Source organism: Seriola lalandi, unplaced genomic scaffold, assembly GCF_002814215.2.
Source record: "Seriola lalandi dorsalis isolate HSWRI2012SDOR001 ecotype SW California unplaced genomic scaffold, Sedor1 jcf7180002054883, whole genome shotgun sequence".
Classification (NCBI taxonomy): Eukaryota; Metazoa; Chordata; class Actinopteri; order Carangiformes; family Carangidae; genus Seriola; species Seriola lalandi.
In genome coordinates, this window is record NW_019525658.1 from 4,953,561 (window position 1) to 4,981,478 (window position 27,918).

General features: G+C 41.2%; 5 protein-coding genes across 11 annotated transcripts in view; all 5 read right to left on the reverse strand.

Annotated features, from left to right (window-relative positions):
* p2rx4b (purinergic receptor P2X, ligand-gated ion channel, 4b) overlaps positions 1-3,148 on the reverse strand; it is a 4,091-nt gene extending 943 nt beyond the window's left edge. Inside the window, exons 1-7 of the mRNA XM_087171642.1 lie at positions 2,809-3,148; positions 2,502-2,649; positions 2,348-2,419; positions 1,449-1,521; positions 1,253-1,349; positions 1,079-1,159; positions 797-938 (exon numbers count right to left, since the gene is read on the reverse strand). Coding sequence (XP_087027768.1) covers positions 797-938; positions 1,079-1,159; positions 1,253-1,349; positions 1,449-1,521; positions 2,348-2,419; positions 2,502-2,649; positions 2,809-2,951 — 756 coding nt within the window. The 5' untranslated portion in view covers positions 2,952-3,148. The remainder of the gene's footprint in view (positions 1-796; positions 939-1,078; positions 1,160-1,252; positions 1,350-1,448; positions 1,522-2,347; positions 2,420-2,501; positions 2,650-2,808) is intronic.
* An 853-nt stretch (positions 3,149-4,001) lies between these two features.
* zbtb26 (zinc finger and BTB domain containing 26) lies at positions 4,002-8,211 on the reverse strand. The gene is made up of 2 exons (XM_023397583.2): positions 7,366-8,211; positions 4,002-6,098 (listed from the first exon to the last, which is right to left on the reverse strand). Exon 2 carries the CDS (start codon positions 6,065-6,067, stop codon positions 4,724-4,726), a length of 1,344 nt encoding a protein of 447 aa, XP_023253351.1. The 5' UTR covers positions 6,068-6,098; positions 7,366-8,211; the 3' UTR covers positions 4,002-4,723.
* A 139-nt stretch (positions 8,212-8,350) lies between these two features.
* susd1 (sushi domain containing 1) lies at positions 8,351-17,887 on the reverse strand. Of its 5 annotated transcripts, XM_023397525.2 has the most exons (18): positions 17,561-17,886; positions 17,310-17,450; positions 16,333-16,488; positions 15,840-15,992; positions 14,540-14,719; positions 13,570-13,749; positions 13,239-13,418; positions 12,857-13,036; positions 12,558-12,737; positions 12,245-12,424; positions 11,422-11,586; positions 11,156-11,250; positions 10,821-11,007; positions 10,615-10,708; positions 9,376-9,631; positions 9,245-9,284; positions 9,029-9,122; positions 8,351-8,482 (listed from the first exon to the last, which is right to left on the reverse strand). In XM_023397525.2, the coding sequence occupies exons 1-18, from the start codon at positions 17,592-17,594 to the stop codon at positions 8,464-8,466; spliced, it is 2,514 nt and encodes an 837-aa protein (XP_023253293.1). In that variant the 5' UTR covers positions 17,595-17,886; the 3' UTR covers positions 8,351-8,463. The 5 variants fall into 5 exon arrangements, with proteins under 5 accessions (XP_023253293.1, XP_087027741.1, XP_023253294.1 ...); XM_087171615.1 differs by lacking the exon at positions 13,239-13,418 and having other exon boundaries at positions 17,561-17,885; XM_023397526.2 differs by lacking the exons at positions 13,239-13,418; positions 13,570-13,749 and having other exon boundaries at positions 17,561-17,884.
* Positions 17,888-19,554: 1,667 nt separating this feature from the next.
* LOC111647916 (uncharacterized) lies at positions 19,555-22,061 on the reverse strand. The gene is given in 2 exon segments (XM_023397613.2): positions 19,555-20,608; positions 20,611-22,061. Coding segments are annotated over 2 exon segments (657 nt in total). The 5' UTR covers positions 20,642-22,061; the 3' UTR covers positions 19,555-19,982.
* A 2,796-nt stretch (positions 22,062-24,857) lies between these two features.
* LOC111647922 (uncharacterized) lies at positions 24,858-27,866 on the reverse strand. 3 transcript variants are annotated; one of them, XM_087171631.1, is made up of 5 exons: positions 27,523-27,866; positions 27,283-27,464; positions 25,524-25,766; positions 25,248-25,409; positions 24,858-25,121 (listed from the first exon to the last, which is right to left on the reverse strand). In XM_087171631.1, exons 1-5 carry the CDS (start codon positions 27,759-27,761, stop codon positions 24,922-24,924), a joined length of 1,026 nt encoding a protein of 341 aa, XP_087027757.1. In that variant the 5' UTR covers positions 27,762-27,866; the 3' UTR covers positions 24,858-24,921. The 3 variants fall into 3 exon arrangements, with proteins under 3 accessions (XP_087027757.1, XP_087027756.1, XP_023253387.1); XM_087171630.1 differs by having other exon boundaries at positions 25,200-25,409; positions 27,523-27,864; XM_023397619.2 differs by having other exon boundaries at positions 25,200-25,409; positions 27,283-27,446; positions 27,523-27,862.
* Positions 27,867-27,918: the final 52 nt, after the last annotated feature.

Below are 27,918 nucleotides of genomic sequence, written 5' to 3' on the forward strand. Positions count from 1 at the left end.
AAAGTCAAGTCGAGTCCCTGCTGTAAGTCAAGCAAGACAAGTCAAGTCATTGCTCAGCTCAAGCAAGTCATCAAGCGAGTAAAGTTACAAAATATTCAGATGATCAACCTGTTAGATCAGTTAAAGACAGTGGTCATGAAAAGTTTAGTTTGTTCCACATTAATGAAAACTGTTGCAATCTGACTGATATTTATGTTATATATGTTGTGGCAGAGTCCAGATCTGTGACAGCAGTCACCCACTGCTACAGTTATCATAATCAGTCTTATCATTATCATTCCTCATCCAAGAAGGTTATGTTTTCACACTGACTGTTTATTTTTCTGCAGGATTACCCGAAAAGTCCTTCCTTGTAGGTCGCCAGGTTTGTTGACATCACACTAGAAATCACCTGATCATGTTTCAAAAACAAAATGTAACTTATCAATATCTAGAAAAATGCAAATGTTTAATAAAAAAAAGTCAAGTCCATTTGAGTGATCAGTCAAGTGTCAAGTCATGAAGACCAAGTCAAAGTCAAGTCCAGTCTTTTACCAGTTCTTAGTCAAGCAAGTTCCAAGTCCTCTAATTTGTGACTTATGTCTGACTTGAGTCAAGTCATGCGACTCAAGTCCCCCACCTCTGCTTTATACACATACAATAACGTGTGTTTGAATGCAGACAGACACCGTGATCACTTGTGAAAGACCTGACGACTGAAAGTCAAGGGACATAAGAGATAAACATGTATGGACGGCTACATGATACAATAATGAACATCTTGAAAAGTGGTTGTTATATTTAGTTGTGGTTGTACCTTCACAGCCATGTCTTGAAATTCCTCTCCAGCCTCAGAAACAATGTCTTTGAGGCGGAATATGGGGCAGTCAGGGTCTGTTGCACGGCTGAACTGACACCTCTTCAGGTACGAGGAGTTAATATGTGGCAGTATGTTTCTTCTGGAGGAGGAAGGAAGACATGCATGATATAACCGCGCACAATAACACTGTATGTTTGCATATACTGTACTGATAGGAGCCGACAGCTCTCTACTATTTCTATCTCTTACCTTTGGAAACAGTGCACACAGTGTACTGACCTGTGAAAGTTGAACTTCGGGTATGTTACGCTGTTTTTGATTAACACGGTAAAGTTCTCCGCTGCAGCCAGAAGTGCATGTCTGTGGGACAGGGAAACAACATGTCAAGCAGACCACGATCTACATTGTACTGTACTTTACTTATAAATGAGATAACATTGCATATATTCTCACTGGGGCAGCTCAGTGTCTATTTCAAGAGGGCACCATGAGAGCACTTGGCAGGTCTGGACAGTTGAGGAATAGTTGACACAGAGTCCTGATTGTATACCTGGGTGGAGAATAAATGCCAGCTGCTGTTTGGTGTATGGTATTGCATAAATTTACCTGAATCATTTTAGCATTTAAAGCTGATAGATCAAAGGCCTACCATTGCCCCGAGGGTCGCTGTGTCCGTCGGTACAGTCACAGTCATCCGTGCAAATCGCTGATGGACTTGGAAGCTTGAAGAGAAATGGTCACCTGTCAGCACATTAATCAGCGTCCAAAACTGTAGTAACCCCGCTGGCTGTGTGCATGTATGTAACATTTAGATGTGTCACTAAAGTTACTGAAGACATTGAATGTGAATCTGAGACTTGGGCAAAAAGCTTAAACAATTATAGTTCTGAAGTGATTCATGGATTCATTGATTTGAAAAAAAAAATCAGCAAGAAAGTTGATAATGGATAAGACACATGTCACAACTGGAAAAGCACAGGTGTAATTCATACTATTAACAATAGCTTTTTTCCATTCAAGTCTATCAGTAGGCAGTGCCATTTGTTTTGCAAGACAAATCTCGACCTAATGATGGTTCTAAAAGGAAAATTAGGCTCTGTACCACATTTTATGACAATGCTCCCAACAGTCAGGACATTTCACTCAAAACCATAAATGTAAACCTCATGATGGCACAAGAGGAAAAGTCAGAGGAACACCAAAGTCAATATTATTAATAATATTGATTGACCAGGAACAAAGCGATGGACACGTCAGAACGGTAGAGAAACATTTGTTGGTTCTAGCTTTGTAAATGTGAGGATTACATCATCCTTGCGAGGATATTAACAGGGTTTGTATCATTGTTTTGACAAAATGAGCAATTCAAAGATGTAACCTTGAGCTCTGGAAACAAACTTACTCTTCGATATGTATTTGATATGCAAGAATTTACAGATTAATCAGCAATGAAAAGAAATAATTAGCAGCAATATTGAAAGATAAATTACACATTTACCTAAACTGTAATGACATATTGTGAATCAGCAAACCACATCTATGTCTCACCTCAGCACAACGTGTCTGCGTTTGTTCTGGGGTGACAACCATATTTGTCATCACAAAGAAGGAATGGTCACCCTGTTAGACACAAGAGCAGCACAAATGTCACGAGGCAGTGACATACTCAAAGTCATACAGTACTAAAACACACACGTAATACCTGAGGAGGGATAACGTAGTCAGCCACGTCCCAAAATCGGGGGTCCATGTCAGATGTATTAGTTAAGGCAAAACCTTTCACTTTGGTGGTGACACTGCTGATGACGGAGTCCGTCTCCTGGTAGGCCTTCTGCACCACACACACATACCTGCACGTTTACAGCAGGATCATACGTTAACAATGCAATCACATCACAGGTCACCACACACTTACAACAATAGTTCCTCACTAGTTTAGCTTCACATTCAAATTTCACCAAATACCAAGCCAGTACAATGTTCTGCCACTGATTTTTTCTGTTACTCACCCCACCACATACAGCACCACCAGCAGCTGCGTGAACCTGAACGCACATCCTAACCGTATGCTTGGAATAACCAGTGTTTTTGTTGTTTCATAATCAAACACATAATGCAGACAGCTCTGGCAGCAGCCTGCAGACGTGCTCATCGCTGCACCACGCACCAGTGATGGACTGTGTCATAACGATAAGTGGACATAGCTTATTCAAATGATTGTATTCAAATAATAGTCACTGCATGAACATGTGACTCCTTTTTAAATGTACTGGACTGTGGACATAAAGTATGTTAAAACCCTGTATATTTTCTAGGTAAGTTCAGACTGTACTAATAAATGAGTCAGAGATGATTCAGTGCAGATATAATGTCAGTCTGCACAAAGCTGGTCTGCAACAGTCACACACTAAGAAGATTGTACTTGGGTATTGTAGGGCAGATATGAATGACATCTGGTCAGGTTCTACAACTGTAAATTGGACATTTTGGCTTATTTCAGCACATCGTCACACATATTTACTTCTGATGTTGTAAAATAACAAATAATAACAACTGAAACAGAGTTTGACGTAAGAACTGTCTGCATATTGTGTGGCATCCATCAATTTGAATATTTAAGTTGGTGCACGAGGACAGAGGCTACATGTTACCATATACATGATGGGAAGGGAACATGCCAAATATCACTAACCATGGGTTGTTGATATCACCTGTCACTAACAATCAATAACATAGTGCCACTCAGGACACAAGTTACTGATTTCATGTTGTGAAAGGAGCGTGACAAGAGGGTGAAGCTGTCACTTTAACATGCAGAAAGTGCACTGCTCTGTAGCAGTGACGATACTCAGAGAATACGCTGCAGCAAACACAATGAAACCTTTGTTAAAACAACTCACCACACATTTACCTGCCACTTTCAGATACTCACACTGTAAACTCTAACTGATTAAAAAGCTTGTAAAACCAAGCCTCCACACTGAAGATGGTATAAGCTCAAACATTTATGCTCATTAGTCTTCTGCATTGTAAATAAAAAACACCCCAACAGTGAAAACACTAAAAGATTTCTTTTACTAAAGTCTTATTACTACACAATTTAACATGAGGACTGCAATGTTATCATTTATATTTTCAAAATATTGATAAGCATGTACGTTGGAGAGAAGTGTGCAACGACACGAAGAGTGTGAAACCAACATAGGTTAAAAGTCAGATTTAATTTCATAACACACATTAACTTTCATGAACAGAGGACAGATACAATGTCACTTTAGTCCAATAGTACCTCAGATATAAAGACTATATAAAAGAGCCAGTTCAGTTCACATAGACACTTTGGCATCCCATTTGTCATTGGTGTAGCTTGCCTTCAATAAAATATTGTTATAACCACCTTCTTTCAAGTTTCTTTTACTTATGGAGTCCTTGTTGTCATATTCACACAGGTAAGACAGAAAACTACAGTAGACTGTATACACAATATACAACTGTATAGTTTCATTTCTGCAATGTTTTTTCATTGGACACATTAGACACAAAGATATGTTAATAAAAGTAAAGATACACAGTCATGATGGTTTGTGTTTCAGTGCTAAATTTTCAAGTATGATATGAAGGCATCTACAATGTACTGTATAAAAAAAAGAAGAAAAAAAGTCCACAGTAATGAAGCTACAGTGAAATGTAGATCAGGAAAACTTCATCTTTCATGTTTATGTTCTCCAGTTTAAGCCATCATTCGAAACCAGCCGTCACGTCTTTTAAAATGCAATCGTTGGCTTAATGCTCCATCTTTGTATAAAGTGTTAAATTTACGATGACTCGTTTCACTGATGTCTCACCCGGGGGAAAATCTGCATCATAAACATTTAAATAACTGATAGTATCCAACAAATCTATTTTAAAAAATGCCCACGGATTTCATATTCGGCTAAAATCAAAGTCAAGCCCCCCATCGTGCAAGGTGCCTTCGTTTGCGTTGTCAAAGCTGTTCTTGCCGTGGATCTGTTTGAGGTGCTTGCGAAGAACTGGCTTATGAGCGAACACCATGTCACAGTAGTTGCAGCGGTGGGGCTTGTCCCCACTGTGCAGGTTAAGGTGATCCAGCAAAGAACACTTCTGAGTGAAGGTCTTACCGCAGATTTTACACTGGAAGGGCTTGATGCCGGCGTGGACGCGCATGTGTCGGTGCAGATTGCCTTTTTGTGTGAAAGTCTTTCCGCACAGGAGGCACATGAAGAGCTTGTGCATCTTGAGGTGGTTGGCGTAGTTCTCCAGCTGGCGGAAGACCCGGGCGCATTTTGGGCACTGGTGATACCACTGCAGAGGCTTGTCGTAGTTCCTCTGGTGCGTGCTGTGTTTGTCTGCAGGAGGGGAGGGAGGAGGGGGGGTGAACGGGTACCCGGCCATGCCAGGTGGAACTGCCATCTCACTGCTGCGACTGTCCACAGTGGAGTTGATGAGCGAATGCTGTGGCTCAGGGGAGTGGAGAGCAGCAGGCGGGCTGGTGGGGAAGTGGCTGGTGATGGAATTTTCTGCTACCTCAGACACAGACTCCACCTTTACTATAGTGATGTCATTCTCCGCCATACCCTGCCTTGGGCGTCTGCTCAAAATCTGGAGAGGGGACTTAGGCTGTATGATCACATCATCATCATCATCCTCGTCATCATCACCGTCACCATTGTTGTCGTCCTCTACCTGATCCACCTCCTCCTCCTCATCCTCCTCCTCCTCCTCCTCCTCCTCCTCCTCCTGATGGACCATCCGCATCTGAGTGCGCTCTTGCTCTCTCTGGGCCTCGGACGATGAACCTTCCTCTTTCTCCCTCCTCACATCCACATCCACATCCACCTTCAGGTGAGGTGCAGCCTGAGGTTTGATGAACTTGCTGAGGGCCTGAGTGCACTGCTCCACAATGTGGCCCATTTGAAGGAAGCTGGCCACTGTCAGGTAATGCACCAGCTCCAGCTCTGGAAACTCCAGCTGGCCTGTGTAGCAGGACAGCAGCAGCTGCCGTCCCACCTCCGCCTCCTGAATCATGGAGATCTGGACTTCCCTGGAGTCCTGCTGAAGGATGAACTGGTCTCTCAAGAAAGAAGAGCCTGCGGCAAACACCACCTTATGACCAGGGACCTCCAGCTGGTTGATACGCACAGTGACATCACAGAACCGTCTCTGGTGTCGTAGAAGGTTCATCTTCTGCAGCATGGAGTCCCCAAACGTGGCGAACCGGAACTGCAGGATCACCTGGTTCTGGGCCATGGTGAACTGGAGGCCAGCAGCAGCTGTGCACCTGTTTAGGACAAATACAGATTGTATAATCTCTCCTAAACGGCTGTACACTATAAATTGTGTCAATTTGAATTAAGTGAATTTGAATCAACTATCAGCAGACAATTTATCATAATACATAATAATAACAAAATTAAAATAAACTATATTTATAAAGCAATTTTCATAGAAGAGATATAGCTCAAAGTGCTTTACAATAAAAAATGAGATAGTAGCATAATAGTAACATAACATAAAATATTTCGCGTAAGAATACACAACTGTTGTCCCTCCACACATTAAACGCATAGGCATAAAAGTTCTTCATATTTTGCTTGAACACAGTGGATTATAATTAAAGACAAAGATCTAATTAATATAACTACCACCACCTGCGTAAATCGCAGCCATGACCTCCATGACCCAATCTTCATCAAACCTAGTGCGTGCTGCTCTCATGGATCAGGTGAGACTGAGCTCACACAACCAGACTCTATTCAAAAATCTGTTTATTTAACACAAACAAGCGCGTCCGTGGTAAGCCCACTGTACACCTTTATGTTTCAATACATCTATTTACGAAAGTCGCTGTCCATTCTCAGCTCGGCGTTCATAAACTCAAAAAAAATGTTAATAAAAAAGATTTAATTAAATCAACTTTTATTGCTGGCGCTAAACTAGCGTTGACCAGTCAGGCTCACTGAGACGTTGCCGAGCAACGTAAGCTAACAAGACGAAATATCGTTGAATAATGCTTACAGCTCAACGTTGAATTACATTAAATTGTTAAATAACTTCTAATAGATATAATGTTGGTACGGTTTGCAGATAAACAAGACGTTCATGTAAACTGTTTAATTATAAGTGGGGGTTTCCACTTTTGTTTTCGCTGTCCGAGTTGACTGCCCTATGGCCGCCTCGAAACTAGCTTAGCACTACCGGTAATGTAACATTTAATTACTGGCTCTCTGGACGAAAAGGTGTAGCCTGTGTCTTACTCTGTGGGTTACAGCAATAGAAAAGTTATCTAGTACAAAGCGACCCTCCATACTTAAAGTTAGCTGTACCCATGTCAACAGTAAATTACAAATCGCCTCCGTATGTCGCTTTGGCCTACTCCCCCACTCTTTAGCGAACATCTCAGGCTATCTGCTAACGTACAGCCCCGTAGCTAACCGACTAGCTACTGTATGTTTTTTCTGTAGTTGACACTGTAATAAGTGCTTTGTACCTGTTAACCCGTCTAAACAAGCCCGTTAAATAAGGTTTGTTATCGGTAGGATACTGACCTGTGTTGTGTGGATATGAACGCGCTGCTCCGGATGCAAAACCCATTTAAAGGCCCAGTACAAATGCACCTCTCATACTCCCCCTCCACTCCTTTCAGCTGCTTATCATGAAGAGGTTCTTTATTTTTTTTAATTTATTAGTAATGTCTCCCCAGTAGTGCCTAGTAGTAGTTTCTGCCATGTTTGCTTCTCCCCTACCATAAGCTACATTTATCACTTTATTATCATGTACTTTTAGAGCCGTCTTTGCAAGTTTCTCCGCGTGGTAATTTCAACATTAATTTCCAGCAAAACTGTACCTCTTCCCCATCCTGTGTAATCTTAAGAGCAGTATGTGTAATTTCTACTTGGAGATTTGTATTGATGACAAATTCCTTGTTCTATCTAATGAAGACCAAAAATGATTACAATAGTCTCTTCAAAAAATACTGTTTGTCTGTCAGTCTATAGGAGATACATTGACATTAAACTGAGGTGTAAATTACTCATAATTCAAATGACCAGTGCTGAGGGGTCACACAGACATTACTTAATTTTAATCACAATTAAAAAAAGGTTGGCTAAATATATAACTAAGACACGACTCATCCTGATTTAAAGCATTAATTTACGCATTAATTAATCTGCAGCTGAATGATATAAGGGGCCTAGAGGTCTTCGGTAGCCCTGGGACATGCAGAGGATTTAATTTGGTCAGAACTGGTTTTGTTTGGTTGGTTTCAGGAGGTCCACAGTTTGACACAAGTTTGTCCCTTCACCCAGCTCTGACAGAGCCAGGAGACTGATGCAAGGTGGGACCTCTGACCAAGGGAGAGGAGGGAGCTTCAGGTTTAAGTTTGGTCAGGTCTGCTCTTTATTAATATAAAAGCCTAAACAGTCTCTGACATAACCATGTGTGTAAATGTGATCTTACTGCCTAGCGTGTTGTATGTGAGGCAGTGAGGAGGATTTATCTCACACATAGAGATTGATGCTTCAGACAGCATTGTTGCTAAAGGCAGAGACAAGGTTTACTATTATTATTATTTACAAAATGTACAAAATTATGAGTAGAAAATCAAGACATGTATTTCATAGATCATCAAGCACTGAAGGGTGTCATGTCCTCCTGAAAAACCTAAAAAATGACAGAAACAAACAAGTTATTAAACCATATTTAGGTCATATTTTTAGGTCAGTATTTGACATGGACTATACATTTTTGTGTTTTGCTGTGTGGGTGTATTACTTTTAGGAGGTTTATAGTCAAATGTCATCCATTATAGGCTCTATCCAATTGGTGACATGCTAAAACATAATTCCGTTGTGTATTTATATGCAATGACAACAAAGAATCTATCTATCTTATTATTTAAAATTGTAGTCAGTTACTAAATCCACTGTAATACCCACATTCATTGATCAGTTACTTTTGTTAAATACTGTACTTCATTTTTTTTATTTTGTCAATGTTAAAGAAGATTAACTCAAGTCCTTAGTTCCAACGGTTGATCAATGGCTACAGGCATGGTCAGACAGAATGCAATTACAATTGGCCCTGTGTTTAATAATGTAAATTATAAATGGTATCATTTGATCACACATATATTCAAGCTTTGAATTAGTATGAGACCACTGATTCATTAATTAACTATCTGAAATGTATACTGTGTATCTTCCATACCAGATGCAACTGTATCCAACCAAAATGGCCAAGGCCACCAGTCCTACTGACGCAGCAGCTGACAGCGATGAAACCTTCAGGACATAGGACGTACCTGGAACAAGGACATGTTTTATGGGAGTAGTTTGTACTGAAGCACTTTCTATATTGTTTTGCATTTTAAATTACTTTCCTGTGTTACACCACAGCAGTTGGGTGATTTAGGCAGTGAATTACCTCCTATTTTAGCCCACAGGACACAGGAACTTTTTAAAGCCTAGGAGAGAAAACAATCATATATTTTAATAAGTCTGCTGCAGTTTCCCAGTCAACACATTTTTATGCTGTATAATAATTATTTCACCCACTGTTTTCCAGTGACTGACAGCTCGTAAGATGATATAATAGTTCCTGCCATTCTCCAGTGGTGCATTATAGAAGCCTCCATAGTAGAGTCCATCCCCAACAGTAAAGTTCATCTCTGTCCCGACCTGTGTGAGGCGGATCTGAGCAGTTATGTACTCTGATGAGGATTTGCTTTTTCTTGAGGGGTCTGGGCGTCCAGGACTGGAACAATCAAACAGCATGATCTCCTCTATAGGAAGCACAAACACTTGGTACAAGCTGCCAAAAGAAAAAAAAATCATCTTGAACATTCTCAGTAAAACATTTTAACTTGAGTATATAATGTCCATATTAATGTTGGCATTTGAATAATTAGATATTAGAATTTAGATAAACTATGATCTCATTTACGTAAAGTAATCAAGCCAGCACATCACAACTGAAAAAAATGAAATATAATAGGTTTATTAGTATCATCATGTCACTTCTCAATGGCTTTATATTCACTTACAAATTATTAGGCTACTATCCATATGGTCATAAATAAAGATATGTTGACACATGAGTGACATAAAGGTAATGTGTCACATGCATGAAAGTGATGTGAATGTGAATCAACTGATACTGGATTTTGTGGAAGATACTCTTTTCGATGTTTGTGAGTTTAAAAATTCTACTTATAATATATCTTTGGAAATTTCTTAAAACATAAACACATAAACAAACAAACTGGACACGGATCCCTTGGTCTGTTTTTAAAGGACTGTGACCAGGAGTATACATATTAAACTTAACATTTTACAGTGTAGAAATCAACTTGTCAGTGCTCTGTGGTGGACAAACTGTGTAAAGGTGATACTGTTTCTAAATGATCTCAAATCTACTTTGGCTTTTCTGTACTGACTTTTCTTGTTAGTTATCAGCTGACATATTCACTGATAAATGCAATATATTAATATGCCAGCTGATATGCCTGGCTGATTTACCAGTCTAACTCTAACTCTGCTTTTCTGTGTTGTTTGTGTAACAGTGAATGTCATAGAGACGTAGTGAGACATTGAGTTTAGCCATGAAAACTGGTTCGAGACTGATTTGATATTCAAGCATGTTCAGTGTAGCAGTGTGAATGTGTGAATGTGTTATGAACAAGCTTTATAAATTAGATGCATTAGATTCAAAGTATGAAGGTGCATGACTGTCTATTTGTTTCATTTCCTGCTATATAAGAGTCACATACTGTCCCGGGCCATCTTGGTTGTTACCTTATTGGGTCCAGTGTGTTGGCTGATCTGCGTAGCCTCAAAGTTGGTACTGGAGTCTCAAATTCTCTGTAGTAAACAACTGGTGCTGGAGGTACTGTCAAAGGTTATTGTGTTTAATGTGGATTGCTCAATATAAAGAAAAAATAATATATAATTATATCATTCCCAGTGCAGTGCAGTAATGGGAGCTGGTGGTACAGTGATACCTGGTAAACTGGTGTTAGTGGTGATGGTGGCTGTGAATCTGGCAGATACTGCAGTGATGGAGATGCTGTAGTTTGTGACTGGAAGCAGGTTGAGACAGAGCTCCAGCTGGTCGGCCTTGGAGCTCAGAAGCCGCTTCCTCTTATCATGAAAAGAGCTCTGGTAGTCTCTGGATCCTATGTATGTCACCTGGAATGGTTACATGTAATGTGGCATCAGTCAGGATCACAATATGACTGAAAACACCTTTTCCCTATGCTGACAATTAAGTAGAAATAATCCTCAAAGATAAATACAGCAGCTGCAGCGAGAGAAGGATGATGACATCTCCTGTTACCTTGTAATCTTCTGGATCCTCCTCGTACTTCTCTGCTTTCCAATGCAAACATTTTTCATTGAGAATATTCAGGTGATTGATAGGTGGCTTTATTTCTGTAAGAGATGTAGGAATGAAAAGAGTGACCAATCATTTGTCATTAAATATATCATCCCTTGACAAATACATTCTAAATGCAAACAAGCATCACACCCATTGAGCAGCTTTTATTTTTATTCAATTAAATCTTTTAATGAACATCAGCCTACATATGTTCTTTTACTCACCTATACATCTCAGAGTAGCTTCCTGCCACACCCCAGAGACGCCACACACAGAGACATTACTGCCCCTCCAGCTGTGATACCCCTCCACACAGCGGTGGATCACTACACTTCTTTTATGCCACACCACCTCTGAGTTGGCAAGGAAGGGAACCGTGCCACATTTAGCTGAAAAAAATATAGTGGCACTCAATGACTGATTACCTCAAAAACAGAAGCACCCAGAGAGAAACCCAAAGCATAAAATCACACATCTGCATGTCTGCCCTAAAACACACATACAACACTGAGCATTTATCGTTTAATACGTATTTAACGTATCAGTGACACATAATGACTGAACTGTTGAATAGATGAATGCTCATGTATAAGGATGATCACTGTACCTTGGCACTTTACAGATATTTTTCCCCACTCTCCTGATATTGAACACACTGACATATTATTTCCACTCTCCAGGTAAAATCCATCCACACACTCATACAATACCACGCTGCCCGGTCTGCTGGTGTGGTCCCACAGGAGGTTAGTATGGGGGAGGATTAGTGGGGGACCGCAGCTTATTTCTGCACACAGACATGAGTTAGCACAAACTGTGGATTCACACATTCAAATCCTGACTGCTGCAAAGAGGAGATCACTTTTACTGTATTAATATGCTTTTCTCATGTTGGGTTACTTCTTCTTTTCAGTATTGGAGCAATGCACAAATACATGAATTTTGCATGCATTTGTAAATATGGCTACAAATATTCTAATGTTAAAATAATCAATGAATAAAAAAAAGAGAATCAGTATTTTTTTTCAGTATATCTATGATCAACACCTTCACACCATAGATCAATATCCTCCCACTGTCCATTCTCTCCACATACTGACGAGTTTCTCAGGCCCCTGGTGTGATATCCTTCATCACACTGGTAATACACCACGCTGCCAATGTGCGATGTGCCATCCCATAGTGTTTTAGAATGAGGTTTAAACACAGGCTCCTGACAGTTGATTTCTATAACAGAAACACAGCAAATCATTATGGGTAGTTTAATAGATGTTCAAATGTGGCAAGTTTAGACACAATTCCCATGTCTTAGCTTAAAAGTGTTTCAATGACTTTCAGGGCAGATGAATGTCATTATCACCTTGACAGAGCAGAGAGGCCTCATCCCATTCTCCACTGGCAGAACAGACTGATACATTTCCCTCTCCAACACTGCGATATCCAGATTTACACTGGTAAACAACTTGAGAGCCCACAGTGGAAATGTTATCCCACAGCATGACTGAATGAGGGATGGGTGGGGGCGCACCACATCGAACCTCTACAGGGACGGAAATGACATCATTTAACTGGTTATTATTTGACTCTGGACAACACGAGAAGAAAGTAATACTAACCACAGTGCTGACAGTATTTTAATAATATGGAGCAAGTTGTTACCTTTGCATGAGATGTTTGGCTTTGTCCAGAGACCATCAGCTGTGCACAACGACACATTATTTCCTTCACTGTGATAAAATCCTATTTTACAGTAGTAAGTCACTGTGCTTCCAGGGGTGGAGCTGCCACTGCACACTTGCCCAGTGTGTGGCAGTAATGGAGGATCCCCACATGATATCTCTGGGACAGGAAATACAACATAAAACATATCGAGTTCAAGTTTTTTATCCCCGTAAATTCTTAACAATTCCACATCCACTCCATTCAACACTTATTACGCATTTCACTTATGCTGACTGTGGACTCTGTGGGCATGCACACACTATTCAGACAGGATAAGTAAAAACACAGTTTCATCTGTCTCATACACTGATTGAATTACCTTGACATGACAGAGCTGGGGATGTCCACTGACCGTTTTCATTACAGACTGATACATTATGTCCTCCTTTGCTAAAAAAGCCTTTTTTACAGAAGTAGTACACGGTGCTTCCAGGAGCCGTGTTACCGTTCCACTCACGCTCAGTGGATTCACTTACAGGAGGACTTCCACACAAAGTCTCTACAAGGAACAACATACACCACAAACTTGTACACTGGAATTCAGATTCATTCACTTTAGTTTCAGGAAATTTAAAACGTAAACAGAAGGACAAAGATACAATATCTGTTTGGCAAACCTCTAAAATGAAATGATAGAGCTGTGACTGTACCTTGGCAGAGCACAGGCGGCTCTTCCCACTGTCCAGCAGAAGTACAAATGGAGACATTTCCCTTTCCAACATTATGATAGCCAGAGTTACAGTGATAAACCACCTCAGTGCCAATCCTTGAACTCTTATTCCACAGCATATGTGAGTGAGGGAGGGCAGGGGGCGAGCCACAGTCAACCTCTGAGAACCAAAGTGACATGCGGCATGAAGTAAGTCACGAGTCTGGAGCCATGCTAGCAGCTCTGTGAGGCTGTACTCAGGCACAGCCCTGCACTGAACTAAATGCTAATTCCCAATGGCGATGCTAACATGCTGATGTTTATCAGGTGTAATGTTTTCCAGGTTCTTTACCTTAGTTTAGCATGTTAGCATGCTAACATTTGCTTATAAGCACTTAAGTCCAGCTGAAGCTGATGGACATCTCATTAGTTTTGCAGGTGTTTGGTCATGAACCAAAGTATTAGACAAATTACAAGTATGACCTGATAATGACACAAGATTTAAAGTTAAGAGATCATTTAAGTATTCACAGTTCATCCTGACGTCACAGTTCACCAAATGTCGTGGCAGTCCATTGAATGCTTGTTGAGATATTTGATGGAGTCTGGAATAAAGTGTTGCACAGACACTGTCATCCATAGACAGAGGCCACTAGCATGGCTAAAGATATTACATATGATTATTATTGACAGTTTGACAGTTTACTGATAGTTTATAAAGGTATAGATTTAAGATCACATAATGTTATGTATTTCACCTTTACCTTAGAGGCATTTAAATGACTGTCACGAAACCCAGAAAATCAAAACAATCAAATACACACTACTTTGTGGATGATGAATGTTATGAGCCCCAAAGCTTAGAGAAAGCAAAGTTCAGTCTCCGTGTCCTGATGACTGACCATGAAGGGTTAGTGTGAGAAGAGGAAGTTATAGAGAGAGAGACTTTATCTAAAATAGTTTTTTGTTACCTTCACAGACCATTGTTGATCCTCTCCACAGTCCATTAGCTCCACACACAGAGATGTTGTCTCCACTCACCCAAATGAAGCCTTCATCACAGACAAATGTGGCTTCGTTGCCGTATGTGGTTCCTGTGAAGGACAACAGCACCGTGTCCTCCACTGAGGCAGGCTGGCCACAGTCAACCACTGAGTGAGGCCAGAACATAAAACACTAGATTTTAGATCCAGCTTTTCCACATTCAGGACAAGAAAAAGTAAATGAACCTTTTGTAATTATCTGCATTTATGTATAAGTTTGTCTTAAAATATGGTCAGATCTTCATCTAAGTTACAATTATGAACAAACACAATTTATTTTAACTAATGACACACAAATGATTGTGTTGTTCTTGTCCTTATAGAAAACATAATTCAACAGTCAAAGTTTGTATTGGTATGTGAATTCCTTGGCTAATGACAAAAGCTAATTGGAGTCTAGTTCATGGAACAATACTGGAGGTTTCGGTTACATCTTTGAATTTTAAAACATTTAGAGTTTGATGTTGCAAAGAAGAAAAAAGACATCTCAGGAGACTTAGGATCAAGAACTGCTGATTTGCATAAAGCAGTAGGAGGGTTATAAAGTCTAAAAGAGTTTAGATATTCATCAGTCCACTGATTTCGTACTGTGACTGTGGTGTAAAAAAAACAACCCAAAGGTGAAGATGGGTGGAGGGAGCATCATGAATTAAGGCTTTGCTGTGTCTGGACCTGCTCGACATCATCGATGGGAAAATGAATTCCTAAGTTTATCAAGGAATCCTACAGAGTAATGTCAGGGTGGCTGTTCACCTGCTGAGGCTCAGGAGAAGCTGAGTGATGCAGCAGAACAACTAACCCTAAACATCAGAGTAAATATGCTACAGAATGAAAATCCACCTTTGGAGTGACCGAGTCAGAGCCCAGACCTTAATCCAGTAGAGATGCTGTAAAATGCCCTGAAGAGAGCTGCTCACAACAGAAATCCTATGTCATACGTCTGAGCTGAAGCTGTTCTGTGGGAAGAATGGTCAAAAATTCCTCCTGAACATTCACATTTACTTACTTTACCCACCAGCCACGTGAACACTTGGCTGTGTTCACTCGAAAGAGTCCATAGTTTCCATGTTATTAGCTCAAGCACATTGTGTTTGTCTACACCTGTGACTTAGATGAAGATCAGATCACATTTTATGATCAGTTAATGCAAAAAACCAGGTCATTCCAAAGAGTTCACATAGTTTGACACTATGATATATAACGTATAATGCCATTAATGCAGTTTTACCTTTGCAGGAAGCTTTGTCTGTGTCAGGATGAAAAGGCTCGGTTCCATTGTGGACTCGGTATCCCAGCTGACAGCTGCACTCAAAGCTGCCCTCTGTGTTCCTGCACTGACCTCCCTCTCCACACTGCCCTGAGATCCCACACTCGTCAATGTCTGCAGAGCCAACGAGAGTACGTGAATTAAAAACACTAAAGTCATCCATTTTGTAGAGGTCCAAACACTCATTTCAGAAACAGTCACTGCACTGCAACGATTTATTTAAAAGATTACGTGTATCTTTTGATAATAACTAGAGCCTGTAAATCATTTACATTCAGTTGTAAGCTTTTGAAGGGCTGTAGTAAAATCATAACAAAATGCATCACATTATGTCTGTGAGACTCTATGGGTGTATTTATGTTTCACCTGTTGTGGCTCCCTTCTGGAGGTCACACTGTACAGGTTTTGGCCCGGGCCTTCAACAGCCCTGTAAAAAGCTCCAGCCTACACTCACCCTGGCAGTGGGTTCCATCATTTGGGATGAAGACGTCCATGTTGTTAGAAGGGCTGTAGCCAGACAGGCACTTACAGAAGTAGCTGCCATATGTGTTGTGGCATGTGGTGTGCTGCCCACAGATCCTACTGGCTCCTATCTGACACTCATCTTTATCTGGAAGAAAACAAAAACATTTATTATATTTAAACTTAGAAGAGAAGGAGCTGAAACATTTTCCTCTTTGTCCTTAAGCTGTATCATTGATTTTTGCTTATGCAAGTGGCATAGTTTGAGGGATGGCAATGTCGGACTGTCAATCTGCCACTTTGGTGCAGAAATATCTAACAACAAAAATCTAAAACAGCTATGAAATGGACTGCCATGAAAGTTTTCATGGTTCCTAGATGATGGATCCTGTAGGCTCTTGTTTTGGCCCCTTTGGAAACAAGCTGTGAACGCAACATTGACATCACCTTAAAAAATTGATATGTTGAACACATTAGCAAACTGTGGCCTAACACATCAAACATACATGGAGCAACATTTGCGTTAATTTGGAGATGTGTTGTTTGTCGTAATTGTGTCTTTGCACCGACTCCATAGGGAAGTTTCTGGATCTTTAGCTGCTAAATGCTCCACCATGTTCACCAGGGAGTCACTAACTTTTGCATGTGTATTGTTTGGTGTGGAGCAGGTGGTAAACCGGTGGTCGAGCTTTTTTGCTGAAAACATCCCCACCCCCAAGAAAACTGTTTGTTGCCTCTTGAAACACTAATGTGGATACTGAACCAAAACCACCGAGTCATTGTTAATATCAAATATGAATTAGAGCAGTATTAAGGAGTGTTATAATAATATATTATAATATAATAGAACTCCCTTGAATAACTTTTCAATGAAATCTTTAAAAACTGATTTGTCATTAGACAAAAATTAGAGGTTGAGACTTACTTGACATGATAAATAAACAAAGACAAAACGACATTTCTTCTTACCTTGACAGTATGTTCTTCCATTTCCAACAAACCCGTACTTGCAGTTACAAACTTTGCCTGAGCCGTCTGCCTTGTCGTCACATCTGGCGTTAGTGTGGCAGGTGGCACACACATCCAGAGTTTTGCCTGCTGTTGGCACACCTGAGAGGACAGAGAGAGCGCCAGTCAGTCAGTCTCTTCCACCATTCCCCAGTGAATGAATAGGAACCAAATGGGAGTGATGGGAGGAAAATTGTCATCTGTATTTTTACCTGCAAAGACAAAGAGCAGAAACACCACGATCATTGTGCTGTTTCTCCGCTCAGTCCTCTGTGAATCGTCCTGTCCTCCTCTTTACTTCACTACACACTCGGCCTCCTCATCCTCATCTTCCTCTTTTCATTCTTCGCTTCCGTCTCGTGGACCACGGTGACGCTGAGCGTGCTTGATAACCAGGATTGGGAGGACTCTGTGAGTGGGTGAGCTCGGGTCACTGGGAGAAATGACTTGTTTTCTCAATGGTCTTCCAGCAGCCTGTGGTTTTTGTGGCTTCATCTGTCGCTCTCTGACAGTCAGTTAGTCAGTTGTGTTGATGACACACTCAGTGCTCACTCTGCTCAACCGCACACCCATGTTGCTGGGCTGATAACGGCTATATTTAGCCTGACGAAAGTGCTGGACGCCCCTTCACAAACATTTATTAATAAATAACTGTGTCATTCAGAAACACATTAAACTCACCATTACTATGCGTGTAAAAAATGACAGGAAGGTAAGGCTCTTAATTTACATGATGTAGACACTACTATTAAATACAACTTAATATTAATGAATGGCACTGCTATTGTAGACACATGCCATTAGTGAACATCATGCTGCAGCTTAACCTTTGTCCAGTGCATTTAAAATACTTTTTTAATGTATCAATTAATGATTAAGGTGGCTCAATTAATCCTTTATTATAATCCACAAACATATAACCGGTGCTTTAAGTCCTCCTTCGTCCTACCACAGGGTCTATATTGGTGCTGGGGGGATGTCAGTTGGTGTGTCGTGGGAGGGGGAGATAAGTCTGCTGAGCTGCTATCTCTCTGCCCAGCAGGGTCCTAACTGGGGTCTCACTGTCACTCAAACCAGCAAGCTGCCGCCTCACACCAGCGCCTTCTGGACTGGACTGATTAACCCTGGTGTGATCCTCAGAGCAGCCAGACTAGAGGGTATGTCTTTGTGTGGACCCAAATCTGACCAGAACCGGACAGGATACAGTGTAAACACAAGTTGTTTCAGGGAGCTAAGGTTATTCATCCTGCACTGTGTCTATTCCCGCTCTTTATATTTGTGTTTACTATTTCAGTTAGAAACGCTGACTGATTGTAGAGTTAGATCAAATCTCTGCTCTTCGAAGAAGCTCTCAAACACGGCAACATGAGTTTTGTTTGAAGAATTATACTCTTTAATAAAATCATATATGAACATTATTTCACATGCACTTCCTCTGCAACACAGGATTTTAAAATCTGTTACATCTCATGACTTGAAAGTGTGAACCAGCCTCAAAGCAAAATCGTGTGGTGCAGGTCGTCAGTCACAGTTCAGTCCTGCTTTCCCCAGAAGAAGTCAGGCTTCACATGGATTTGGGATTTTCTTAAAGGAGTGCTGTGAAACAAAGGGTCATCAGGGAGATTCAGCTCAGTTGGCCCCTCTCTCTCCCCTGGCTTCCACCCTGTTGCTTTGTTGCATTTAGTTTGTCTTTATGTTCACTTCCCCCTTTAGTTATGTAAAAGAACTAACAACATACAGCATGTTTAGTGTGTGGTCCCGGGTTGTGACCCTCACCAAGCACATTGTTTGTAACCTCTCTTTGAGGTTTGACAAACATGTTAAACATATTTTCCTTCCTCATAAAACAAAACTGATATTTTGAATATTTAAAATTGTTGGTTGATTGCTTCTCTTCTTTGCGTGTTAGCGCCACCAGCTGTTGATCCATGGAATAGCATAGCACCAGTACTGACATTGCATTCATTGCATTTGGGCAATGAGTGACAACCTGCCCATAGAAGCATTACTCCATAGTGCAGCTAGAGGCCAACAACTGGCCGTGTACCTTCAAATGCAGGATCCAGTTAAACCTGAACAAAGATGGCTGGACCCACTCATTACATAACACTTTAGCTTCATGATCATTATTATATTTTACAGTAATGTTGTGGACAGAGTTATTCCACATCCCATGGCTAAACAAATAATCTAACTACACACAAAATCTGGTAATTGGAGTTTCCTTTATTTGATGTTAGCACCCGATCTTTCAAGACCTCTTATGTAAGTATCACAAAGTCTGTCATTCAGATCAAATATTACAGAGACATGCATTTTTCCATATATGAAAACGTTATCATAGATATGTTTGTTAAACTTGAAAATGATTATCTTAACTTAAATGTGAATCCAACAGGTGATTTTACTGAAACACGTCACTGGCAGATGTTTCAGACAAAAATAATAAAACTTCTCTGTAAAAGCATCATCAGAAAATCTGAATAAAAGTTTTCACACGTCTCCTACTGTATGTCGTCATAGCTTTAAATATGCCCTGTGCTTCAACAGGAACACATGTAAACGCTCAGCACAGTGGTCTCTTTGGATGGCTTCACAGTCCTGATGTTGGAAGATGTCAAACCTCCTGCAGGGTCATAAAATGGTGCAGAAACAGCAGCGTTTCATTTCGTGTGCAGTCTGAACGTCCTCGGGTGGAGGAGGTGCTTCAGGAGCCGGAGATTCATCCTTACACTCTGACAGCGAGCCGCTGGAGGTGGACAACAGCCTCCCACACACGAGGTCAGCTGCTTTTCCATCCATGACGGACAAGTCTGTCACTGTTTTCTCCCTCAGCGACATGTCTCCATCATCGTCGTCGTCGATGAGCACAAACTCTTTGAGGTAAACCATCCCCACCCCATGGAGACTGTGGTTCTCTGCCGAGTCCTCCATGATGTGGGCGTCCACAAAGGTCAGAGTTGAAGTCTCTGTCAGGGTCTCGTGTGGGTCGGTGGAGTTGTCCTCTGGCCCTGAGTAGGCCTGGCTGCTCGAATCCATCGTCCATGTGGAGTTCCTGTTCACACTCTCCTCCTTCATGCTGTACTTCTGCTCCTGGCTGTCAGAGATGATGTCTGGCATCCGGCTGGTGACCCGGTCTCTCCTGTTGTGGGAGCCGTTCTCTGTGGCATAGCCATTCCCAGGGTACATCTTAAAAGCCACCTTCTGGTAGTCATGGTAGACCTGCACACTGCTGCTCCCTGTTGGAGAAGACAAGGGATGCTGGCAGTGTCGCCCTTTCCTTGCCTCTTCATGTATTTTCACTTGCTGCAGTGAAACAAAACAGGAAATCTCATGTGAAAGCTCGTTCTCGACCTCAGAGGTTGTAGGTTAGTCAGTGGAGATAGAAAACTACTGCCTTACTGTGTCAACTGTGGGATACTAAGCTTGAGTTTTGGACCTGATACTAGTCCTAAACGTTTAAAGCATCAGTATATACTATTTAATTTACCAGTTCCTTCTATTCTGCTGCACTTTGAGACTAACAAACTAAGCACAGTACAGAGTACAGAGTAAGTACAGTAGAAAATATCTGTGTCTCTGAGAATATGTCTCAACATCTGTTCGCCTTTAGCTATGATCCATCTCCTCCTCCAGTGCCACCATGAGGTTCACACTCGTGGTTCTGAGTGAAATGTTTTCTCTTTAACTTTTTAACTCTAACTTTTTCTTTATGTGTCTTTCTGGTTATTTTATGTCTCTTTGATCATTTTACCTCACTTTCTAGTAGTCCTGAAATGTCTCATTGTAGCCATGTAGTGTTTCTTTGTAGTCATTTAATGTCTCTTTGTAGTCATGTAGTGCCTCTTTGTAGTTGTGGAGTGTTTCTTTGTGGTTTTGCATCTCATCATAGTCCGTTAATCTCTGGTTGTTGGTTGATTGGTTTATTTTCCAACAAGACATGTTACTTCAAACAGATGCTTTGGCCCCTGAACCGCAGGAATGTGGCTGGTAGGCCCATTCAGAAATCCTTCCATGTAGTATACATGTTATCATAATGCAGTATTAATATTGTTCACATATCTAACTAGCACGGCAACTAGGGCAGGTAATAATAAGTGCAGTGGAGTTGTTTTATGAACAATAGTGTACCAGTAAGAGAGAACAAGCTGTCATTTAGTATTGGTCTCTCTGAATAAATAAATGAAGCTGGTACTTTTAAAAGAAGCAAAAAATAACTTAAATTCCCCGAGGATCAGCTCTTTGAAGAAGGAAACAGATGAACTCCTCTAAAGTGCTCTACTCAAAGGAGTGTGTATGTGTGTGTTTCATCTCTCTAGAACACACACACACACACACACACACACACACACACACACACACACACACACACACACACACACCCTTCCCATCTCCACACAGAAACAGCATTTCAGATGAGGTGACGAATGCATCACCCTTCAGACCTTGGCTCAGGCTGAATGTCAGGTGCTTTAAAGGTGCACAGTGTCAAAATTAGCCACTAGCTAAATATTAGCAGCAGCACAATGAAGTAGCTTGATAGTTTGATGCTACAGTTTTAAAAGAACACATTTGACATATATTATGTCAAGATAAATTAGATTTTTACAGTAAGTCCATGATTAAGAGACTTCTTTATGAGGAGGGTTTCCATTTTAAGTCTTTAGATGCTAAATGCACTGTGCTCTGTATAGGAGCTTCACAGACTGACCCTCTTACACTCGACTGATTCATATGCATGACAGAATCGGGACTCTATAAATGAATAATAACAGCAATGTACATGTTCAAGCGGCTGTCAGCGTGCTCCACTCCGACTTGTGGTGGTGACTGAACAACAACAGATGAAAAATAGATACGATTTAAACCCACTCATTGCACTACTGCTTTAATTTGCGCTTGGTTGGTGGCTCTTTTGTCTCAGCAGTAACTACGAGAGGCTGACAGCAGCTTTTACTGTGGCAGAAGGAACGTATACTAGCAGGACAAGGGAAAATGACATAATAATAATAATAATAATAATATAATAATCTCAAGTAGATATAGTTGACCTCAAAACAGTATTTCTTTACATCATGTCTGTCATCCAGCTCTAATGTCTTCAATTAACCCTGTCAAAGACCCAACATTCACCTCAGTATAACTAACTTCATGGCCGACCACAGTTTGAAGCATATCATTTAAAAGTCTCCTTTTGTAGAGTGACAGTAAATTTCTAGAGCAGTATTTAGCTAGTGGGTGTCACTGCTCCCGGCTAACGGCACTATACAGGAGTTACACTGTCCTATACACCAACTAGACTATATATGAATCACAGATGTGATTTAACAAGAACAGCTGCAGGATCAAACGTGCAGAAATCTCTATTTTTCGTGAAAGAAACATTTAAAATTCAAGTATTTGAAAAATGCCTTTACCTCAAGCCTTCCACAGCTGAACCCTGCTCCCCAGAAGTCTCTGTAATGAGAATCACATGGCAGAGGTGGGATGACCCAGAGTGCGTCCCGCTGATCTCCAGTGCAGCTGCTGAAACTGATTCCTCCTTCACCTGGATGTCTATAAACAGAGATTCTTCACACACACACACACCCTCCCCTCACCCTGCACTACAACTGTGCTCAGTGTGTGTGTGTGTGCAGGGAGGCAGTCACGGGACCTTCCACTGATTGTAATTACATCAGCAATAATGCCTCCCTCCCTTTTGTTATGTAGGCTTTTGTTGTACTATGTGATTTTCTGACAGAATGATGTCCACATTCACACAGTTGCACAAATGAACACCTGGAAACCATCAGTATCTACAGCATATAAAGACATTCACTTTAGGAGAACTGTTCTCATTACATGAGAAGGAAAAGCAGGAGAACAAAAAGATAACATACCAGGAAATACACATATTTACATATGGTACCAAAAAATGTATGAGTGTGAAAATAAAGTGCTGTCTCTTCAAAGAGATTGAGACAGATTAAACCTTTAGTCTTTTCTCCTCCTCTTGTACACATGCTGGAAACTATCTCCACGCTTCCTCTCTGAAATGTTGCTGTGGTGCAGGGATGCATGAAAAGCCACTTCTCTCAGTCCCATGCACTGAATGTGTTCCCATAAATAATACAGGAGGACAGAGCTGCACATACATGAAAGCTGCAAACAGGGATATGGAAGGGATCAAATATTGAAAAGTTGTCATGCCCTGTGGGGATGAGATCTGCATTAGCCATGTATTGGCATCGGGTAGACATGGCATCTGACAAAGTGCTCATGTTCAGTACATCTATGAAACCTATAGCACAAAGTCCTGCTGATAAAATGAAGCAGCAATCTTTAAATTCAAATTGTGTCTCCAATGTATCATTATTCTCTCTGAACACAATAACAGCACAGTGACAGTGTTCCTAGTAACTGATACTCCTGAATGTAAATAGGCCAGAATTGAGGCAATAGTTCAATATTGTGGCAAATACACTTTTTCGCTCTATTTCAGTCAGAAAATCAATAGCACTCTCATGTCTGTACAGTAAATATGGAGCAATAGCACATAATTAGCTTAGCATAAAGACTCAAAGCGAGGGGAAACAGTTAGCAGTTAGCCTAGCTTTACCCATAGTTCAAAAATACATTTCCCATTCATGGTAAAGTGGTCTCAGACTTTTAGACCCCACTGTGTATGTAACCAGAAAACATGGCCGTTAGTATTTTGATGTCCTTTGCTGTAGATACTGGTTCATGTGTAGGTCTAAATGAATGTCTAAGTCTAACAGTCAGATGGATGAGTCTCTAAATGTTCACTGTGAAGGAATAAATAAAAAATGGTAAAACTGCAAACTCACAACACTGATGCAATCAACATGAAACAGCTGTACAGTCCATAGACGTTGCCAAAGAAGCCTCCAACATCAATATATCTCCATTACACAACAAAAAGCAACTACAGACTCTAGGATCTAAAATAAAAGCTTGCATCAGAGTGTGCGTGAGTGAGCAGGTTTCTCCACCCATTGGATGTCGATTTGCGTGATGTGTGTCTGCGCGTCAGTTTACATTTCTGTTGTAATTTGTGTAAAGTCTCATTGAAGAAAACAATCAAAAAACTGATTCAGATTGTATTTAAATGAGGTCCTGAAGTCTTATACAAAAGTGTGTTTTATTCAATGACAAGGCTCTTTTAAAACTGTCAAATGTACTGATTATATTTAAATGAATCTAGCTGTGTCTGTGAATAATACTCTAACATTATCAGAGGTATTACAGTGGCTGCATTCAATGAAGCTGAAAACAACTATAACAATAAAAGAGGCTCAGAGGCAGATACATCTATTAATACACGCTGTTATGAAAAAATGTGTCATTCAACTTTTGAAAAAAGGAAATTAACCCTACAATGTTTTATTTTCATATGAGAAAATGCTTGATGGTGAACAGTGATAAGCGGATTCTCCAGATCAGCCTCGTTGCACTTACTGAAATGCTGTGACTTCCACATTGAAACAGAGGTGAATGGAAACAGTAAAATATTTACATTTTATTGTGTTGACAACGCTACAAAATATCAACACTTGATGATGTTTAATGATCATGTTAATCTAGAAATCAGCCCCACCAGGTGAGATCTGTTTGTTCCAAGTTGCTGCATGTGGAAGCCGAGGCCTTGGGCGGAAGACTGACCCCCGTTTTCAGTCTTCTCCCAAAACCTGATCACCACTTTACCTGGTACCAACAGAGGCTCCTCAAACCGGGCGGTGACGTTTACTGGAGCTGTGATGACCTCGACCCCTGACGACACAATGACACGGTCTAAGTAAAAAATATCTCAACACAATCATTTTTGTCTTTTCCCATCAATGTGGGCACCTTTGTGTTTCTCTATTTCAGCCAAGCAGACCGACAGCATCCAGAGACCTGGTGCAGTGTGCGACCTGCGGCCAAAGAGCCTGGCCGGTAGAGAGAGGAGCCGGTAGAGGGAGCAGTCAGAGAGGGACCAAACACACTGCAGCCGGGGACTCCAGGGAACTCTGAGCTCTCCCTGCTTCATGTTTTCTGGCACAGGCTCATCACGTTGGCCTGTTAGAACAAGGACACATATGCACCCATGTACGTTATGGTGATTGGGTGAGCCTCATCTCTGTGTGGATAAACATGAAAACCTAAAAAACATTCTTTAGCAGAAATACTCACTCTCACTGTGAGTCTTTGTTGAGCCTCTGCTGGCTCTGTGGAGCTTGTTTTTGGACAGCAGTGTCAGGACGCTCTCCCACACTGGGCATCCGGAACGAGAAGTGGCAGACAGACAGATGTCCACCTCCACCCCTGCATCAACTTGCCGGTACACCAGGACTCTGACCTGCAGTGTGAACGGACCCTTCTTCAGCTCATCAATTGGCTGAAGTGTTTTCAAACTCTGGCACACACGAACCAGACCTGCAGAAGTAATAATTCACAATTACTATCATGTCACCACTATTTCCTCACCTCTTATTATAAGCACACCAATGAAACATGAGAATCAGGGTATAAACTAAACATATTGGACTAATGTATTGCATGTTTGTTCTGGGTGTATGAGACATCTGCAAAAATACATGCAAGAGAAATATTCAAAAAACTATCTGGTTTGATCAATTTAGGCATAAACTTGAGTGTTACAACTCACATTTCTTTTGCTATCTACAGATCAGACACTCTGACTGTGAAACCATTTCAGGGCTATGTTCACCTTTTGACACAGTAACGGCCCCTCCCTGCCTGACTCCAGACGATGGGCTGGTATCTGTGTTTATGTGACACCAGCAGATCAGGGTTGAAGTTGCTCACCGACTACACTATTCCAAGTCCAGATTACACACTCATTGTGACAGAAGCAAAATGGCTGAAGGCACTTTAATCATTCATATTTTGGTTCTGTCGCACACTAGATGATATTGGTCAGACACTTTTGTTTTGCTGTGTTTTATTTGAAGTGTTGATCCATAAGAAGATATGAGCCAATCAGAAGAGAGGAGGCTCTGAGCCATAGAGAACACTCAGAGAAACCAAATCCTGCAAGGTTGGATGGTGGGTCGAGGTGGGACATGGGGCTGAGAGGAGTGACTGCTTTGTTGTGACCAAAAATGAAGCAACACAGAAGTGCTAAAAACTGCACTTCTGCGACCGGCCGCTTGAGTCTGGCTCCAAAAGCGAGTCAATCCCCATAGACTCCCATGTTAAAATGTCCAACTTTACAACAGAAATTAACACATTTACAGCCTGGTAAAAAAAAAACAGTTTTGGTCTCTATGGCTTATTTCCTCCTTCATGACAACTGTTTATATAACTCACCTGTTAACATTTTATTAAGGCTTAAAGTTATGGAGAACTGAGGGCGTGCCGCTTTGAGTGACAGACAGGCGGGTGAGCTATGCCTGCCACAAGCCGGCATGCACCGAAGTCTCGGCTCGACACATGGCGCTCCTCTCTGCCCATTTTTGTAGTAGCCAGGCGTTTGGTAGAGTCAGGTACTGGCAAGTTGGCAACGCAGGAACAACCCGCTCTGAGCTTTAAAACTGCTCTTCAGAAACCTATTGGTGACGTCATGGAGACTATATCCATCTTTATTTACAGTCTGTGGTTGTGACATCACAAAGTTACAGAAGTCCTGACTGTTTGGTTTAAGGCTCAGTTTCTGAATACAGGCTGTGTGCATTTCTCTGTGGACTGAGGCTTTGATACTTTCACAGTATTAATATAGAAGCTAGAACTGCTTCTTTGTTAAAACAACACATGGACATCTACCTTTATACTATATGGGACCTTTGAGATTCTTATCCATTACACAATAGCAGCAGGGAGGTGTCTGATTGGTGCCAAATTCATTCTGCAGCATTGAAGCAAAGGTTGGTCACACCAAACACTGAAACATCCAGACCTGTACATCAGGTATTCTTAATGGAAGTGTTACCTGCAGGGCTGAGCCTGAAGTTTTCATCAGTGAGCAGCATCAGCATCAGTCTGCCACACAGAACCTCAGGGAAGCACAGTGGGATGTCTCTGTATTCAGTGTCTGGATAATCCCAACCATAACCTCCTGCGCTGCAGAACCTCCTCAACACTAGAGTCTCCAGCCTCAGAAAGACAGACACACTGATTCAGTTTAACGCGGTTTCTCAATAACATTTAAATGGGAGTGGACGACACTCACCTGCACTTGAGGATCGTGTAAACAGCTTCATTCCTCTTCGTTTTTGTTGTGTGCAGGTGTCCTGTTCTCCGAGTCAGAGCTCTGAACACATATTTGATGTAGAGGTACGAGAAGCTTGGAAGTTTGTCGCTGGTGAGAACATTTGTTTTCAGCACCTTGTGAGAACAGTAAATGTGAACAACTAAATACACTGAACATACAGCGAACGAGGCAGCGCCGTAACTCTGCACATTTCCCATTTTTGCTTAAATGAAGTTCATAATGCAACACAGCGAGTTTAACAGAGGCATTAGCACACATATATGTCAGAACCGTCGGTCAGCCCTCTACGGCGAGCGCGCTGGGACAAACAATACCGATCCGACTATTCTAAGACATGAAGCTCGTTAGCGCACC